Source organism: Lissotriton helveticus, chromosome 5_1 (assembly GCF_964261635.1).
Source record: "Lissotriton helveticus chromosome 5_1, aLisHel1.1, whole genome shotgun sequence".
Lineage (NCBI taxonomy): Eukaryota > Metazoa > Chordata > Amphibia > Caudata > Salamandridae > Lissotriton > Lissotriton helveticus.
This window is the reverse complement of record NC_136065.1, coordinates 368,406,363-368,428,644: the sequence shown is the minus strand read 5'-3', so window position 1 is coordinate 368,428,644 and position 22,282 is coordinate 368,406,363. Positions and strand designations below refer to the sequence as shown.

Genomic DNA, 22,282 nt, shown 5'->3' with positions numbered 1-22,282 from the left:
ATATATATATTTATATATATATGTCTATATGTGGGGCAAATATAATATATTGTTTCCGGGGTCCCGCGCATGGGTGGGAATATTCTAATGCTTATGACTTTGATGAGGATACCCCTGGAAGAGAACTAGGATTACAGGTAAGTAACTAATCCTTAGTGATGATGTACTCGAGCTTTTCTGACAGGAGCACAGAGTAGGATCAACATCTCTGAAGTTTCTGTCAAAAGTTACGTTTGAAACATTATATAATTACTGATACCTAACCATCTGGCAATAGTCGAGAAAACTAAAAAGAAAAGCAGCTCTGAAATAAAATAGAGTAGTTAAGCAGACACACTTACTAGTTCTACCTGATAGTGTGTAGAAGAGAAACTGGAGCCTAGAGGTCATTCCACTTAATTTTTGGTTGTTGGCCTAATAGAAGAGTCCGTTGTGTTTTTTGTTTTTTTTTGTCCCAATACGAAGTATGTCCAATTTATATTAATCATTTTTGGTTTTTCTTATGTTTTCTTGAGAGACTGACACAGATGTGCGTAGCATTCTGGAACACTTAAAGGGCACAGGGGAAGCCATTCCCTTCCTACTTGTTGTACAGCATTCTGCTGCTGTAAAGCTTGGTTCACACTCTTGACATTCAAGTTGATACATACCCTTTCCGAGAATGTGCATTGAACAGAACTTAACCAGTTAACTTTTTAAAAGAAGTAGATTTTAAGATATTGCTGGAAAGCTAAACATTTCTAGAATATAGTGGGACACTTGATACTATTGCTTAAATTAATTCCTGATGTGCCGCCTCCTTTGTTTGAAAAAATATATATTTATATATATATGTCTATATATATGTGGGGCAAATATATATTGTTTCCGGGGTCCCGCGCATGGGCGGGAATATTCTAATGCTTATGACTATTGATGAGGATCCCCTGGAAGAGAACTCAAAGGTAGAGAACGGACCTTCCTATACATGCCAACTCCTCCCACAAGATCCCAACTGCATATTAGCAATTAGGGATTTTCATTTTTACCGTGCATCTCATGAGCTCCCTGACCTGAACATCCTCCAGGATACGGCACTTCCACATGGACATTTTTTCCATTTTGGCTTTCGGTTAAGTACACTACTTCTAGTGCATGCTGCTCATTTATAGACTTTTTACCATTACAAGAATAGCAAAAATAATGGAAACATGGAAGGACCTCATCTGCATCAGAGCACGAAAAATTCTGACAAGGATATTTAATTTGTTGTATAAGATTTTAAAAACTGCAATAAGTGAAGAATACCGACTGATCGTCCTTAACAGACAGCAGTTTTTGTTCCAGAACTTTATTTTAAAAAAGTTTTTAAAAAAGAAGAAAAGACATTCAGAGCCCAGTGCTCAGGAATCCAAATTACAAAGCGAAAAACTCATTTATAACAGCCTCCTCACTGCACCCCGTGGTGCTGCTTTATATTGCTGCCTTGAAAAAATTCAGTAGTATTCTCTCATTAGCAGGCCAGCCTTCCAAGCTGCCAAATGTTCTGTCATGGTTTTTAATTTTTTGTTTTCTTGGTGACGGTTATGAAACGTGTCATCCTTAATTTATTTTCAAGCTATGATCAGTCTTGGTTGTTAAAAAGATAGAAAAATGATGTGCCTTTAGTCAGACATTCTAAAGTAAAGGGCAAAAAGGAAAACAGCTGATTTTGCTCACTAAGTGCCACTTTTTCTTCTTACATAACCACTGTAAACGTATGAATTATCTGACTCAACCACCACTAAAACACTAATTAAATAGGACATGGAGTAAGTAAGAAAACACATTGTAACATTACTTTACCTTCCAGGCTTCAGCAAATGTCAAGTTAGGGTATAACAAACATTTTTAATTTAATACATATGTGGAATAATTCATTCATATCTGCAAAGACCATCCCACTTGGGTAGCATTTTAGAACCAGACTCAATAGTGTTCAGTCGGCAAGTCCAAAGTGGTGGTGGCATTTATCAATTATTATTCTGCCTTACATTTGTCTTCTTTCCAACTCCCTCAAAATTCTTCTGAATCTCCTACACCGTTATTTAAAAATGATTAAGCCACAAAAAAAGATGTGTATCCTCATCAGCATGCAGCCTAGTTTTTGCACATCACCAATTGTGTTTGAATAAAGTTGCAAATAAGTAACCAAATAGGTGCCATGGCATAAACATGCTGATTCCCCCCAAATAATTTAATACTACTCGTTCATGTTCCGTTTACCATTATTTTAACAAACGTATAGTTGGTCCGTGAGCTATGAGAAGTGCAAACCTGGTCTAAGCCTAGAAAGCGCTACACCACCTAGGAGACTGCACACATCACACCATTGTTAAAGCAGCATAGACTCACCTGAGATACAGCACATGCCTCATCAGGATTCTCCAGTCGTAGCAATGAGAATTCAATGAGCACTTTGCAGGCGGCTGCCACAGACTGTAGCTGGTTCCTAGGGACTGAAACAACCAAGTCAGGCAAGGATCCTTACAGACAATCAGAAAAGTTAGATTTCTGCCCGTTATAACTTAGTAATATGAATCATAGCTAAAACTATAGCCTGCTAACTCATAACTATACATGGTCTTTGAGCAGAAGCTCTCCCTCCGTTGCCCACAGACACAGGCTCACGCATGGAACCGTCAAGAAGCTTATAGATATGGCTGCACAGAAATCCATACAAACCGATATGCCCAAGAATACAGTTGCCCTGGAACCCACACAGCTTCACAGGAGGAGAAGGCATTTTCATCCTGTAGCACTAAGGCAATGTATACTGCAGTTAATAAGCGAATACCTGAACCATAGCACCTTCACAGACTACTGATTAATACATCATACAGCCTGCACAAGAGCTAGCGGTCAACCCCATACAGTTTACACAAGTGCTAGTCCTCAACTGCACATAGATGTCTGGATGACTAGCAATGCAGCTGCAAAGCAGTTTCCTCAAAAAGCTGCAGTAATTAATCATAAAGGAGAAGAGGCGATGGACCAAATCTCAGTTTTTATGTACAGATCTAAAAGAAGCAGATTATAAGCAGGTTAATCTCCCCACATTTTTCTCATAATGAAACCCAAACAAATGTTCAAGAAGGAAGAAGAAAAAAACGTATATTCTGGCTTCACCGAAAAATACAGGTAATAGCTGGAATTAACAACTCTGGAAAAGGCAAACGTACATGAATTCTTAGTTCTCCAGGGGTAAGCCAGAAATTGGGATACTGCTGTAATCGGGAGGGTGTGAAACACCAAGCTGTACACACTGGATCACATCCTGTCTGAATCCAGAAACATTCCAGGTGAGAGTCTAATTAGTCGTTGAGTGCTGGGAACACTGTGCACTGATTCTCACATGACTTTACCATCTGATATTGGATTTCCATGAGTGTAAGAAACTGACATTGCGAATGATCATGGGGAAGGGGCTTGAAAGGAAATCCAGGTTTGTCCAGCGTAAACCATAGCATAGTGAAAATGTCTATGTGCACATGTTATTGCTCAGACAGAGTACCAGGTGGCTTCTGTAGATTCAATATTTTGCTTCTTCAGAGGGCTAGGATACATTGAACCTTCTTCTAAGGGATGGGCATCTGGTATACGGAGAACTAGAACAGATGCAGGAATACACACAGTAACTGGCATTTTTTCCTTCGGGCTATGTACCAGTCCATCGGTTATATTACTAGCCGCTTATCGAATAACTGTAGATTGGCCCTCTGAAACAGACCAGGATTGTAGTCAAATCCATCCTATATAAAGATGGAATGAAGGTCAATTTTGGTTTGTAGGAGGTGTATTCACAATATGATGATATACAATAAAAACCACCAGTCTTGATTACTGATCGTTTGTGAAGAAACAAAAGGGACTTGCTTAAAACCCTATTATCTTAGGAGCTTTAGCAAAGGGATGATTATGATGCAAATGAGGAGAACTAAGAGAGATAGCTCTAAAGGTATATGGATTTGGAGGAAGCAGATTTATCAAACTAATCATCCAAGGAGATAATTATGGCCTTCCTAGAGAGATTCTGGGTGCTAAATAAAGAGGTTCTACCTCTATCAAAGAAACAAAGTTTTTGGAAACTTTTGCAAGTTAATAAGTCCCAGTTTTAAAATCTTGAGGTCTACTTTTTCCAGGTGTGTTGTCAACAGTAGTAGACTGGGATGGGTTTGTGCTCCCTAGCACTAAAGAGGAAGTCCAAACTACCACCAAGTAACAATTAACTAGAACAAGCAGATTGGAAGGTGACCAGTTCAAATACTGCAACAAGAGATTTTCCAAATGATTAGCGACTACTCTGGGGGATGTGTTCCAAGCAACTTAATTAAATTCAGGATCCTCCATGTATGTTTGATGAAGTTCTGCAGTAGGATAAACTGAGTCAAGTTTTATCTGGTCATGCAGTATCAAAAGACCTACAAGCCCTGCGGCTTGATGCTTTTTCCACAGGCAGTGACTTGCATGTACCAGAGAAGGTGGCAGGTGGAAAATGGTACCCAACCGGCAGCAGTATAATGCTTACCAGTACCATCACGGCTTGTCAGCCCAGTTCAGATTATCTTGTGATATCTGCCTCTTCTCTAACACAGAAAAAAATGCATTCAGAAACATTTTGGATGAAACACTCTGCAGGAAAAAAAAATACCTCACTAGATAGCGGTTCCCCAAACACAGTTCAAGTCAAATCTCTTGGAGCATCAAAATCTCCAAACAGCTGGCAAGGACGGGAGCAATACAATAGACTACACATGTTTAGTTGGTCTGTCACTAACAAAATCACAGACACAGTGCAAGAAAATCTACACAACAGAAACAATAGGATGGCCTCTCAAACTCCACTCACAAAAAGATGTATACCCAGGCAAAAGTGTTACCTTTGCCACATTAATCAATCTACATAAGTGAAATGGATCGGTAAATTTTACCTACCACACAACAAAAAGGTGGCTATATGTGTAAGAAGGGCAAAAAATGGCACCACCAAAACATAAACGGTTAACAGAACGCAACACAAATGTAAACCAGTTAACTGACTTCACAGTTTAACAAGGACAGTGGGAAGAAGCCCCTCCATGCCAAAATTACAAGGAAAACTGCAAAAATGCACAACGCAGGCAACACCTCCTGAGGTCATAGTCCCTCACAAATTATACCCCTTTATACATTTCTAGAGTTAAGCACTCATAACTTAACAGACTCAAATCAGCAGCAAGTCCATCAGTTAAATTTCAGAAAATTCACAAAACATACATATACCGGTAACGTTATGGTGTAATGAATCTACTATAAATAAATAAATAAATAAACAAGAACCCCCCAGAATCCTGGATTGCGTAGAGTAAAGAGTTAACAATAAGAATTAGCTTCCAATCGAATGTGTAACTAAAAGCAAAGCAAACATCTAAAATGGCAGAGCAAAATGGTAATCATGATGTGCCCCAGCCCACCACTGAAGAACATAAACCCAAAGCTAAGAGAACAGGACTTACTCTGGCCGCATACTGTAGTGATGTAATGCGTGGACAGGGCAACGAACGAAGAGTAAAACGGTTCATACTGTTTATCGTGGTGTAGTATCTCCGACTCACTAGTAAAAGAAAAAAATAAAGATGAATGATATTTAAACAGTATAGCAACATTTGTCTGGGAACAGGGGTGCCCCAGAAAACGCCATACATTTTAATAGCTCTACAGCTAACAGTTCTCTTGTAGAAGCACAAGTTGCCAGATCACAGTGCCTTCACCTTAGAGACATTCTTTTCTCTGGTGCCATACTTCAGTTCTTTGTCATCACGTTCAATGGATGAAGTGATTGCAAAGAGATTTGTTTATAAATTTCTGAAACCGATAAACGTCATTAACACACTCCCATTTCCTCTGGATTGATGCTATGTGTAGTTTTCTAGTCTTTAGTCACTCTTTCAAGATGGCAGCCATGAAATCTAATGAATCTGCTTTCTATACTAATTTTAAACAATGGGAGAGGTCAATTCCAAATATGAAACTCATTTGTTAATTAACTACATTTAACAGAAAATGGTTCGTCGACTACACAACTTAGAACAAGCTTTCATCAAATCACAACAAAATCACAATGGAACAGTGTATGTGGACTGAAATCCTTTTAGAAACTACGTTATGGTTTTTGTTACTCAGGCATGTGGTGTTTCGGTCAAAATCACCACTGTTCAATCCACTCACTACTGTACCCATCCCAACCTAAGTTCTAGACAGACATGTGCCATCAGGCTCTTCCAACCCCGCACAATGGCATTAACTTCACTACCTCATTTTTGTTTTTAAATGCCCAACACCAGTCCCCACCACAAGCTTTCCCAATCATGCTGGCTGGCTCATTGACACAAAGCTCAATATAAACTCTTAGTTGCATTCTACACGCCCATCCAAGGCACACCTCTCACTCAACTCTCTCATGCACTCTCAGCTACCAGAATATCTACACCTAGCTTAACATAACCTACTAACTACCCCAAATCTTCCTACACCATTTCAAAGTACCAGGGATTGAGCTTAATAGCCCCAATTTAGCAGATCTACCTCACACTTTTCAGATTACGCTTCATCAAACCCCTCCTCAGACGTGAATCTCCATAATTACTCATAATAATAATCTTGGCCTGCTGTAAATATTATCTATGCCCTAACCTAACTAAATTGCAATATGCATTTTCTGCCCTGCCCAACAAAAAAAAGTATGACAAATTATTTACCTGTACACCTAGTTCTCCATTATGGATATTTTATCTATGAATGAATTAACAGTAGAATATCTCTGAACATATGCAAGATATCTAGAACTCCTTTTTAGGAAAAGAGCATGCTGACATGGGGTGACATTTTCCAAAAATGTTTTGTTTTAAAAAGAAATCCAAATACCCACATTAATTTTACAGTACATTTTAAAACACCTGTAGGAAGCTAACTTTGTATATGGTATACTACTAGGTCATTATACTTTGCACAGAGTCCAGAGATTGCCCCAGAAGTGTACAGGGCTCAATACAAACACCGGTTGCTGTAGAAGTAGTAGTGTCGGTGAACAGCCTTAGGCCTCACACAGGGGAGTGTAAGACATTTATTGTACAACATTGTCCAATAAAGGGACACATGACTCAAAAAGGAGATCCGCACCAATTTTATAAAATTAAGCTTTGTTTGAGTTTTATTTTAAGACCAAGATCTTTGCAATAAGGTAAGTACAGTTTGCCGGAAAAATATTTAAGACTTTCAAAAATCTCAAAGAGTTCAATGTTATCCTATGGAGGAAAACAATAATATGGTCATACAGTATCCAACATACAGTTCCAGTCTTCGGGAACAAAGGTCAGCAAGGGGAAGGTGAGTACCAAAACTGCACCACCAGAGGCACAGGGGCGGCCAGGTGAAGTGGACAAAATCGGATTTTGGCCCACTGTGTTTCAATGGGAGACTGGGGGTGCTCAAAACCACACTGTTTGCAGGTAGGTAAATCGGTTATGGGGGCCAAGCTTTGGGGGTTCGAGCCAGCACAGGAGGGGCCACAAAGCAACACCAAACATACACCACCAGTGGCACAGGGATGGTCGGGTGCAAGGTACAAATTCAGCGTCTGGCACCCAATGCTTTTCAATAGAGAACTTGCTTCAGACAAACAGGTTGCAGGCATCACACCAGAGGATGTAGGAGAGAGACCAGCGACAGCAGAGGTAAGTAAAGATGTAGGGATCATAGTGGCACCATCAATTCAGCTCTGCAAGGCACAGGGGTGCCTTTAGACGTCGGATTCTTCTTATCGGTGTCACGCGCGCTATGTGGAAGCCTCTGGATTCAAGCTGCAGGCGTCATCGTGGAGTCCAGAAGGGGTCAGCCAACGCTGGACTTGAGGTCAGGATCGCTGGGGAACCTGTTCTGGGTCAGTGGTTCACCTGGACACAGGCCAGGGGCGTCAGGTGCAGAGTGGGCAAGACTTGCGGATTCGTAGGGCACCTGAGTCCTTTGCGAAGGTTTCATGAGGACAGAGCTGCTGTCCTCTAGAGTCTATGGTCTTTGTCGAACGGCAGGCAATCTTCCTCGGGTTCTAGAAGTTGCTGGCTGCAGGACAGGTTCAGTCTTCTTCTGCAGGCTCTGACGCTGGAGACAGGCCAGCAGGGCATGGCCAAGTCTGTAGTCTGCAGGCTTCGCTGCACAGCATCTCCTTTTTCGTTCTTAGGTTTGCAGGGAACTAGTTTACAGGTCTGGAGAAGCAACCTAAATACTAAATTCAGGGGAGTAGCAGGCAGGGCCAAGAAGCACCTTACCTGTGGTGACTACACTTAATTATGCCACCCTCCTATGGGAGGGGCGTATAGAACTAGCACTGATTGGAGGGGCCTCCCCATCTTCAAGATGGCGAGACTGAAAGATTTGCTTCACCTCTCCTCCCCCCACCTTAGGGGGTGGAGTTGGCAGAGGTGAGCACACCTATTCTCCTACCTTTTCCCACCCACAGTGGGGTTGTAAACCAGTGGCTGTCATCTGCTGCTAGCAGCAGAGGATGGGGGGGGAGGGGTTTCACATGTTCAAGGGCGGCAGGCCTTTGAAGCTTCTCTTTAGGGCATTGTGCCCGTCCTGGGGGTTGAGGTGTGACACCTCCTCCCAGGAGGTGCATGGATTCTGGTCCCAGAGGCAGGTTGCCTACAGCCAGTCTGTGACCACACCAGGGTTGGTAGGTTTTCAAGGGGCACCTCTGAGGTGCCCTCTGGGTAAGTTACAATAAATCCCACACCTGCACCAGTATGGGTTTGAGAGGAGCTGTCTGGTTATAAAAACTCCTGTGTTTAGTGAAGCCATCATGGTTCTGTGGAACTCGAGTTGTGAAGTTCCCTGCCCATATAGGTACTCTCTATGGCTTCCCTGGCACTTACAACATTTGAGGAATAGACACTAATATTGTAGGGGCATATCTGCTCATGGTGTGGAAGAGGTGTGGCGCCGCGGCCAGGGCGACTGACGCTGGAATCTGGGGACCACGGTTCGATCCCCGGCTCCGGCGGCAGGTCAGCCCAGCACCATGTGACTCTGGGCAATAGTTCGCTTAATCTTCCCGACGGCCCCCCAGCGCCTAGAGACCCTTACGGGTGATTGTGCGCTTTACAAATGTGGACTTTACTTTACTTTACTTCATGCAGATATGTTCACACCTGTGATATAGTGCACCCTGTCTTAGGGCTGGTAAGGCCTGCTAGAGGGGTGACTTTTCTATATCTTAGCCAGTGTTAGTTGGCATGGCACAAAGGCAATGTGCCATGTCGACTTTGTCATTCTGTTAGCACCAGGTCAAGCATGCTGCAGTAGCAATCTGCATGGCTTAGGTGAGGGGTACCTAGGTGACCCTCGTAAGTCCCAATGTCCTTGTTACCCAGGTACCATTTACTAGGGACTTACAGGGGGCCTGAAGGGCCAATTGTGGAATAGTTTTTAAGGACGAGGCACTGGCACAGGGAACCAGGTTGGCAGGGACCCTGTGCACTACTATCAAAACCACATCAGTACAAGGCAAAAAGTGGGGGCTAACCGTGTCAAAAGAGGCACTTTCTCACAACACCACTGTACAATATCCTTTCTTCTAAAACCCCAATGTAAAGGGAAAATGTAGCCTTTACTAGGCTGTGCTCACACTAAACTGATTTGACACTGAACCTTCAAGGAATTCCAGAGGTTGGCATCCTTCTAATCATAAAGTAGGGGGACAAGTGAGGCAGCTTTCAATGAAGAAATTACAGTGGAAAGGATAAATGACTTTACAGTCTTTTCACCAAAACCTTTGGAAAACAGTGAGGCGCATGAGATTTTTATGGATTCAGAGAAAACACACATGGCACAGAACTGGGATTACAAGTAGCTAACTTTTCCATTGGTCATAGGATTCTCTCAGGTATCCTTAAACAGAAGAGTAGAAATCTAAAGTATTCTCAAGGCAGAAGACTGTTGAAAAGGTGAAGGGACAATCAGTACTAAGTAAATACATTCCACAAGGAGGCCTGACACATCGGAGTACCTGTTCTGGAGTCAAAATCAATACAGTAATGTTTGGTGAATGTACGCACCAATATCCATGTTGCTGCTTTACAAAAATATACAATCGGCGCGTCGGTAGCTACTTTTCCACAAGCAGAATAATCATTAGGCATACCAGGAAGGGATCAGTTAACTTATGGTAACGAGTAATCATAACCAAGGCCATGCATCTAGTTATAGTTTGTATATGAAAAAGCCAATCCCGCCTGGACCGCACCATCATTTACTAAAAGGCGTTTGCTCTGCCCAATAACTTTTTGTCATATATATGTAGAATTTCAGAGCCATTTTTCACGTCTAGGATTTGGAGTGAATTTTCTGCCAGAAATGGAAGGTCAGGAAATAAAGATGGAAGTGAGACTGTATGGTTTCTATAAAAATTCTAATTAACTTTTGGGGGCAGAAAGGAGGAACACCTAATAAAGTCTTAATACAGTGAAAAGCCACTCACTTCTCTGGCAGGTGTTACTTTCACAAGAAAAGCCACTTTCCAAGAAACGACTTGCAGGACTGCCTACTGTCTTTGTCAAAGGGGTGGATCATTACTTTGAAAGGAAAATATTATGTTCCCAGGGTGGGGAAGGTCACCTGACCTTTTATGTCCTTGAACCCTGTAGAGGTGGATAGACGGAAGGACTTTCAATCCAGATGAACCACCCTCAATTCTAGCATGTTTGTATGATGCAGTATTTCAATTTCTGACCACCTGCCCCGAGCAGACAGATTTCCAACACAAGCACCAAAGCCTTCCAGTGACAGTTCTGTCACAACTGAGACAGGAGAGGGAGGTTTCTAGAACAGAACACCTCTGAAACATGTTCAGTTCCTTGCATCACCATATGAGAGACTGAGTGGCATAATCCGTCAATCGTATCTCGTCTTCCCAGTCTCCCAACTTCTAATACCACTGGTCTTCCAGATATTCCTGTCATGGACATATATGTTGTGTGGCATTGGAAACTAGAAAGATGTCATGTGACCTAGGAGGGATGAAATTTGTCTGGCGATGGGACTGCTGTTTCAGGCAGAAAAATAAATTTCAAATGTATATGACAGTCTTTCCTCTAAAGGAGACACTCTTGCTTGTAACATGCTTATTGTGACCCCTAAGTACTGAAGTATTTGCACAGGATGTGGGATCCATTTTCTTGAGTAGATCTTCAGGCCCAAATCTGTGAGGACTTTGGACTGACTTCATGGTTTGGGGAACTGGCTTTAGCCAACCATTTGCCCAGGCATGGGGAGATAAAAGTTTCTTTCTAGTGCAACACTGCTGTTACTACCACCATACACTTGGAAAATACTCTTGGTGCATTCTTTAGGTGAAATGGGTATTGGTAATGAGTGGTTCACTCTAAATATCCGATACATGCTGCAGATAAATATATGAGACAGTTAACATCCTGCAGGTGTATTGATGCTACCCAATCTTCCTCATGGATAGGAAGAACTGTTTAGAGAGACAGCATTCAGAATATTTCTCTTCTGACCCATGTGGTCAAATTTAGGTCAAGACTCCACACACACACCCCCAACTCCCACACACACACCCCCACCCAACTCCACACACACACCCCCACCCAACTCCACACACACACCCCCACTCAACTCCACACACACACCCCCACCCAACTCCACACACACACCCACCCAACTCCACACACACACACACCCACCCAACACCACACACACACACCCACCCAACTCCCACACACACACACCCACCCAACTCCACACACACACACACACACACACACACACACCCACCCAACTCCACACACACACACACACACACACCCACCCAACTCCACACACACACACAACTCCACACACACACACCCAACTCCACACACACACACCCAACTCCACACACACACACACCCCCAACTCCACACACACACACACACCCAACTCCACACACACACACCCCCCAACTCCACACACACACACACCCAACTCCACACACACACATACACACACACCCCCAACTCCACACACACACACCCCCAACTCCACACACACACACCCCCAACACCACACACACACACACCCAACTCCACACACACACACACCCACCCAACTCCACACACACACACACACACACACACCCACCCAACTCCACACACACACACACACCCACCCAACTCCACACACACACACCCACCCAACTCCACACACACACCCCCACCCAACTCCACACACACACACACACCCCACCCAACTCCACACACACACACACACACCCCCACCCAACTCCACACACACACACACACACCCCCACCCAACTCCACACACACACACACACACACACCCCCACCCAACTCCACACACACACACACACACACACCCCCACCCAACTCCACACACACACACACACACACACCCAACTCCACACACACACACACACCCAACTCCACACACACACACCCCCAACTCCACACACACACACACCCAACTCCACTACACACACATACACACACACACCCCCAACTCCACACACACACCCCCAACTCCACACACACACACCCCCAACTCCACACACACACACCCCCAACTCCACACACACACACACCCCCAACTCCACACACACACACACCCACCCACCCAACTCCACACACACACACACACCCAACTCCACACACACACACCCCCAACTCCACACACACACACACCCAACTCCACTACACACACATACACACACACCCCCAACTCCACACACACACCCCCCAACTCCACACACACACACCCCCAACTCCACACACACACACCCCCAACTCCACACACACACACCCCCAACTCCACACACACACACACACCCCCAACTCCACACACACACACACACCCACCCAACTCCACACACACACACCCACCCAACTCCACACACACACACACACACCCCCAACTCCACACACACACACACACACACACACCCCCAACTCCACACACACACACACACACTCCACACACACACACCCCCAACTCCACACACACACACCCCCAACTCCACACACACACACCCCCAACTCCACACACACACACCCCCAACTCCACACACACACCCCCCCAACTCCACACACACACACCCCCAACTCCACACACACACACCCCCAACTCCACACACACACACCCCCAACTCCACACACACACACCCCCCCAACTCCACACACACACACCCCCCCAACTCCACACACACACACCCCCCCCAACACCACACACACACACCCCCCAACTCCACACACACACACCCCCCCAACTCCACACACACACACACCCCCAACTCCACACACACACACACCCCCAACTCACACACACACACACCCAACTCCACACACACACACCCCCAACTCCACACACACACACCCCCAACTCCACACACACACCCCCAACTCCACACACACACACCCCCAACTCCACACACACACACCCCCAACTCCACACACACACACCCCCAACTCCACACACACACACACACCCCCAACTCCACACACACACACACCCCCAACTCCACACACACACACACCCCCCACTCCACACACACACACACCCCCAACTCCACACACACACACACCCCCAACTCCACACACACACACCCCCAACTCCACACACACACACCCCCAACTCCACACACACACACCCCAACTCCACACACACACACCCCCAACTCCACACACACACACCCCCAACTCCACACACACACACCCCCAACTCCACACACACACACCCCCAACTCCACACACACACACCCCCAACTCCACACACACACCCCCCAACTCCACACACACACACCCCCAACTCCACACACACCACCCACCCAACTCCACACACACACACACACACACACACACCCCCAACTCCACACACACACACCCAACTCCACACACACACATACACACCTACTCCACACACACCCCCCAACTCCACACACACACACCCAACTCCACACACACACACACCCAACTCCACACACACACACCCCCACTCCACACACACACAACCCCCAACTCCACACACACACACACCCCCAACCCACACACACACACACCCCCAACTCCACACACACACACACACCCAACTCCACACCACACACACACACCCAACTCCACACACACACACACCCCCAACTCCACACACACACACCCCCAACTCACACACACACACACACCCCAACTCCACACACACACCCCCCCAACTCCACACACACACACCACCCAACTCCCACCCAACACCCCACCCAACTCCACACACACACACCCACCCATAAATACAATATACACACCACACACACACACACACACACACCCACACCCACACACACACATACACACCCAACTCACACACACACACACACCCAACTCCACACACACACAACACACCCAACTCCACACACACACATACACACCCAACTCCCACACAACACAACACACCCAACTCCACACACACACATACACACCCAACTCCACACACACACACCACCAACTCCACACACAACACACCCCAACTCCACACACACACACCCAACTCCACACACACACACCCAACTCCACACACACACACACCCAACTCCACACACACACACCACCCCAACTCCACACACACACCCAACTCCACACACACACACACACACACACACACACACACACACACACACCCAACTCCACACACACACACACACCCAACTCCACACACACACACAACACACCCAACTCCACACACACACACCCACCCAACTCCACACACACACACACACACACACACACCCAACTCCACACACACACACACACCCAACTCCACACACACACATACACACCCAACTCCACACACACACACACACCCAACTCACACACACACACACACCCAACTCCACACACACACATACACACCCAACTCCACACACACATACACACCCAACTCCACACACACACATACACACCCAACTCCACACACACACATACACACCCAACACCACACACACACCCCCAACTCCACACACACCACCCAACTCCACACACACACACCCCCAACTCCACACACACACACCCAACTCCACACACACACACCCAACTCCACACACACACACCCAACTCCACACACACACACCCAACTCCACACACACACCCAACTCCACACAACACACACACACCACCCACACACACACACCCACCACACACACACATCCAACTCCACACACACACACACCCAACTCACACACACACCCAACTCCACACACACACACACACACACACACACACACTCACACACACACACACACCCAACTCCACACACACACACACACCCAACTCCACACACACACACCCACCCAACTCCACACACACACACACACACACACACACAACTCCACACACACACACACACCCCAACTCCACACACACACATACACACCCAACTCCACACACACACACACACCCAACTCCACACACACACACACACACCCAACTCCACACACACACATACACACCCAACTCCACACACACACATACACACCCAACTCCACACACACACATACACACCCAACTCCACACACACACATACACACCCAACTCCACACACACACCCCAACTCCACACACACACACACCCAACTCCACACACACACACCCAACTCCACACACACACACCCAACTCCACACACACACACCCAACTCCACACACACACACACCCAACTCCACACACACACACACCCAACTCCACACACACACCCAACTCCACACACACACACACACACACACACACACCCCAACTCCACACACACACACACACCCAACTCCACACACACACACACCCCAACTCCACACACACACACCCACCCAACTCCACACACACACACACACATCCAACTCCACACACACACACACCCCCAACTCCACACACGCACCCCCAACTCCACACACGCACCCCCAACTCCACACACGCACCCCCAACTCCACCACCACCCCCACCTCCACACACGCACCCCCAACTCCACACACGCACCCCCAACTCCACACACGCCACCCCCAACTCCACACACACACCCCAACTCCACACACACACCCCCAACTCCACACACACACCCCCAACTCCACACACACACCCCCAACTCCACACACACACACCCCCAACTCCACACACACACACCCCCAACTCCACACACACACACCCCCAACTCCACACACACACACCCCCAACTCCACACACACACACCCCCAACTCCACACACACACACACCCAACTCCACACACACACACCCCCCCAACTCCACACACACACCCCCCCCCAACTCCACACACACACACACCCCCAACTCCACACACACACACACCCCCAACTCCACACACACACACACCCCCAACTCCACACACACACACCCCCCAACTCACACACACACCCCCCAACTCCACACACACACCCCCCCAACTCCACACACACACACACCCCCAACTCCACACACACACACACCCCCCCAACTCCACACACACACACACCCCCCAACTCCACACACACACACCCCCCAACTCCACACACACACACACCCCCAACTCCACACACACACACACCCCCAACTCCACACACACACACACCCCCAACTCCACACACACACACACCCCCAACTCCACACACACACACACCCCCAACTCCACACACACACACACCCCCAACTCACACACACACACACCCCCAACTCCACACACACACACACCCCCAACTCCACACACACACACACCCCCAACTCCACACACACACACACCCCCCAACTCCACACACACACACACCCCCAACTCACACACACACACACCCCCAACTCCACACACACACACACCCCCAACTCCACACACACACACACCCCCAACTCCACACACACACACACCCCCAACTCCACACACACACACACACCCCCAACTCCACACACACACACACCCCCAACTCCACACACACACAGCCCCCCAACTCCACACACACAGCCCCCCAACTCCACACACACAGCCCCCCAACTCCACACACACAGCCCCCCAACTCCACACACACAGCCCCCAACTCCACACACACAGCCCCCCAACTCCACACACACAGCCCCCCAACTCCACACACACAGCCCCCCAACTCCACACACACACACACCCCCACTCCACACACACACACACCCCCAACTCCACACACACACACACCCCCAACTCCACACACACACACCCCCAACTCCACACACACACCCCCCCAACTCCACACACACACCCCCCCAACTCCACACACACACCCCACCAACTCCACACACACACCCCACCAACTCCACACACACACCCCACCAACTCCACACACACACCCCACCAACCTCCACACACACACCCCACCAACTCCACACACACACCCCACCAACTCCACACACACACCCCACCAACATCCACACACAACCCCCAACTCCACACACACACCCCAACTCCACACACACACACCCAACTCCACACACACACACACCCAACTCCACACACACACACACCCAACTCCACACACACACACCCAACTCCACACACACACACCCAACTCCACACACACACACCCAACTCCACACACACACACCCAACTCCACACACACACACCCAACTCCACACTCACACCCCAACTCCACACTCACACCCCCAACTCCACACACACACCCCCAACTCCACACACACACCCCAACTCCACACACACACCCCCAACTCCACACACACACCCCCAACTCCACACACACACCCCCAACTCCACACACACACCCCCAACTCCACACACACACCCCCAACACACACACACACCCCCAACTCCACACACACACCCCCAACTCCACACACACACACCCCCAACTCCACACACACACCCCCAACTCCACACACACACACCCCCAACTCCACACACACACACCCCCAACTCACACACACACCCCCAACTCCACACACACACACCCCCAACTCCACACACACACACCCCCAACTCCACACACACACACCCCCAACTCCACACACACACACCCCAACTCCACACACACACCCCCCAACTCCACACACACACACCCCAACTCCACACACACACCCAACTCCACAAACACAAAAATGCAAGTGTCCGTCTGTAACACAACTGGTGCTCATGTAAAGCGCTCTAGTTTGCCAGCAGCGCACAGGGCTTGTTAATGAGCCCCAGAGTTTATACAAAGAGAGAGAGAAAGAAATAACATCTGTGTAGTCTGGTCCACACTGTTTGGCTACAACCCCACCGCCTCTAGTACTAGACACACGCCGTATTACTCGTGGTTTGGTTACTTCTGATATGTCTGGTAACTCTCGTTTCCGCACACATTAGAATTGGTATCGGGGTAAATACTATACCTTGCACACTTTTCTCCTAGTAAATTTTAGCAGGTCAAACCTGCATAAACGTAACAGGTGGAAATGTGAGGTAAATAACGATCCATGCAGAATTTAATGAGCTAAGCACCAAATCCCATGTCTTATTGCCGGTTTCCTTGATTAAAATACGGAATAGCAGATATTTACCACGCTAAATACCTCACACCACCTCAGTCCTGCCCACTTATAGACAGGTTCCAAGCCTCCGAATCGGTTCTTCCCTCAGAGAATATAGGACGCTGTGACTATGGAAAAGAGGAAAACAGCGGGGCACATATTTGCGCCTTTTCTGCCCACTGCCTCCACCATTCTGCCCAACACCTCGCCTCTCCCCCCCCACACCCCGCCGTTACTCTGAATTCCACACGTGCCTGCAGCACAGCGCACTATAAGCCCTCCCGCCCATATCTGAGTCATAGCATGATGGAGTTATTTATCGTAAGTGCTGCCACCTGGCCCGCCATCTGCCTGCCCCACCATCAAAGCGCAGTCTCTACTGCAAGCCTCAGCGGAGGTAAGGGTCGGGGAGGGAGGCGTACACGGGGTACTGACTGCCTCGGTCTTGCTGATCCCTATCACTCGGTCCCAGCTGCCAGACGGCCAGTGAAGGGTTGCAGTGCTCCTGGACACCGAGGCCTGGGAACATGATCTCAGTTTGTCGTAGCACCACCTACTGTCCATGTGTGGGAACGACAAGAGACCCGTTCGCTGCCCTCTGATTTCAATCTGGAGTCGCATAACGCATTCCCCTAATGTCGGCCCCTGACGTCATCGCATCGTGCGACACACCTACGCATGGGGCACGACACAGTAACGTGTCGCCCCTACGCATGGGGCACGACACAGTAACGTGTCGCCCCACACAGTTTGGAAAGCTGTGTACTAGAGCATACTTTGCTATAGGTCCTATAGTGACCCAAGCCGCATCTGAGGAGGTTGAGGACACCCAGCACAGGACTGCAAGTCCCAGGAGCCTTCGCTGCCAATTGCCCGCACCCGTGTCAACTTCTGGGAAGCCTACTTGACTGCTGGTGGCAACCGCTTTGCCTTTCAGGAGACTTGGTCATTGAGCACGATCTTTCGTCCAGGCTATTTGGCCTTTGGTAAACCGGCAATCGCAAGACCTAAAGGGAGACCCTCCGGGGGATTGAATATTTGGGCTAGACAGCAGGTAGGCTACCAGGTAGAAGAGCTAATGATCGACAACCCTGACATATTCAAATACGTTTTGAATATGAGCCAGAGCTTATATTGATTAATGTCTATGCAAGAGGGATGGCGGGAGGGAAAGCCTCAACAACTATCTCTAGCCTGGACTCTTTCATTAAATCATTAAAAGGGGCAAGTCACCGGGTAATTGCTGGTGATTTCAACTGTACATTCGAGCCACTCGGCTTAGAAGATGGAATACTTACCAGTGATGAGGATGCGACTTGGGGTATACCACTCTTAACGCTTCCCCCATTTAACAAATGGTCAGAGGCAGTCCTCCAATTATAAAGTTTAACCCTGGAGAGGGGCCTCAGGGCCGTCAACGGGAGGTCGAAATCAGATAGTGAAGGCACCCATACCTTTAATAACTGGCTAAGAAGTAGCAGGATTGACTATCTTTTATTAATTTAGAATTTTGGTCAAGGTTAGGGGACATGGAGGTCCATCAAAGAACAGAGAGTGGCCACGATCCTTTAATATTGACATTAGTGGTAAAGGGTCAGGTGAGGGTAGGAACGGAATTCGCGACGGCAGATGTAATTATGTCCCAAGACTGTTGCAGATTAAAATGGGCACTGGTGTGGAAAAGTAAATTTTGCCATGTTCTGTGTCCCTACGTGTCCCCCATCTTATGTTATATGTGCATGATTAATATGCATATGTATTCCCCATGTTTGATTAAAGACGCAATTACAGTTGTGTCCATCTCTAGTATGCCAGTTCTCATGAAAGCTACGAGTATTAGGCCTATGTAAAGCTACGTTGCCATGTTTCTCAGTGTGCACGTTATTTCATTGTAAAGTCCCCGTTTCTAGGCCTCAAAAGGGCCCGGACACCAGATTCAGCTCCTGTCTCCTGAACCCTCGCTGAGGAGCGATACAGCCCCCACCTGTATCCTCGACCCTTCACTTACTTCCTGCCTCGCAGTGCCCGGTTCAGCCTGGCTCTGCCTACTAGTCTGCCAAGAGTATGTTATGATTCTAGTTATCAGTCCAGCCCTCCTTCTCTGCATTCCTAAGCTACTGAATCGCATCAATAGTTTCCGTCATCGTCTAGCCTTTACGTCTCCATGTAAGAGAAATACTGTATTAATGGTCATTTAATATTCTTCAGCACGCACTACATGTAGAATAATGCATGCACCAGTCTTAGAGTCTGTTAGCCTTTACCCCGATAACTTTTGGATTCTATCAACATGTTCTCTAAACATCAGATACTAGATATTGTTTAGGCACATGTCGCCCTGACTCTCCAGACTTCAGTCTCTGCTCCTAGCACAGAGTTCATAGCCCCCAGCTTCTCCTAGTAACACGTCATTGTCAGTTTGCGCGCACCTCTAGGTCAGAAGTCCCGGCTCCTTAGGTAGCCCCCTCCATGTTTCCGCCCTATTTATGACATATTCTGTTACGTTTACATCACATGTCTATGTAAACGCCTCCTGTTACACCCACTTTCACCCTTATCTTTCGCGACTGCTATTGACCACACCCACTGCTCCGCCTATCATATGTATTGTAATGCAACTGTTTTAGTATATATGCTTGTGTACTGTTATTAAAGTCAGCGCGCTCATTCCCTGTCCCCCCTGCAGGGCCCTGCCATCCTATTCCTATGCAGGTTGTCCTGTTCCTGTCCTTTATGCTGTATTAAACTTGCAAACTCCTACTACCTCGAATCTTGACTCTTATTTATTGAGCTATCTGTTATTACTATGTCCAGTAAAACCTAGATCCGGTATTATTTATTTATATACCACATAATGGCGCCCGAATAGGGACTTGCCCTTTCTCCACGCGCCGGTGAAGCCACGCCGGCCCCCTGACCCTCTGCAGCCGTGACGGAACCATACCGTGCACGTGCAGATATTTCTGCTTCAAGTATCCCTCAGGCCCACGGAGGAGACGGAGGTGGCGGTCCAGCATCCAGACGAGGCGGTGGAGGAACGCGGCGAGTCCCGACCAGAGCCCAAGCCAAGAGTCCAAGGTCCGAGGTATCCGGAGGCCCACCCGTAACTGAAGTCCGAAGTTCGTCCGTCCGGCGTCGAAGCAGTCCAGTCCAGTCCGAGGCCTTCCGTTCTTGCTGCCCGGTGAGTACCGTTGCTGGGGTAGTATCTAGACAGGGTCAATCTAATTGTCTCTGGTCCGTGGGTTTTGGTGGTACACAGACCCAAAACGAAGTGTCCATTTCGGTGGATGCGGGTCCTGACGTGTCTCTTTATGAGACCGGTAAGTTTCGTACTGTTTTAGCAGTGCATCTAGTTTCTGTTCTAGTCCGTTCTGTTCTCGAGAAGATTCATGTATTCTGTTTTCAGTATTCCAGGTAGTATTCTGTTCGAACTGTTATTTTAAATGTTCATTCATGTATTTTAATGTCGTGGTATGAGAGTGGTGTAATTATCGTGTTCATTGTGTATTGTATTGTGTCTAGATTACAGTTCAGTCATGCCCTTATTTTCTAAATTACGTCAGTTAAAAACCAGAAAAGGTCTGTTAGAAGCAGCAGTTCCTGTCCCGCCTAGGGACAGTCCAGGTCATTTTATGTATCAGAAGCATGGCATAAGTGCCATATTATATCTAGATTTATGGGTAGAGTATACCAAACAGTTAGAAGAAAAGTAT

The 22,282-nt window shown here is 47.6% G+C and overlaps 1 protein-coding gene across 11 annotated transcripts in view; it reads right to left on the bottom strand.

The window, feature by feature from the left end:
- The window catches only part of UBR4 (ubiquitin protein ligase E3 component n-recognin 4), a 2,329,353-nt gene that overhangs the window by 2,296,408 nt on the left and 10,663 nt on the right, over positions 1 to 22,282 (bottom strand). For all 11 annotated transcript variants that reach the window (XM_078642504.1, XM_078642505.1, XM_078642507.1 and 8 more), the window contains exons 2-3: positions 5,514 to 5,611; positions 2,374 to 2,477 (exon numbers count right to left, since the gene is read on the bottom strand). In XM_078642504.1, coding sequence (XP_078498630.1) covers positions 2,374 to 2,477; positions 5,514 to 5,611 — 202 coding nt within the window. The remainder of the gene's footprint in view (positions 1 to 2,373; positions 2,478 to 5,513; positions 5,612 to 22,282) is intronic.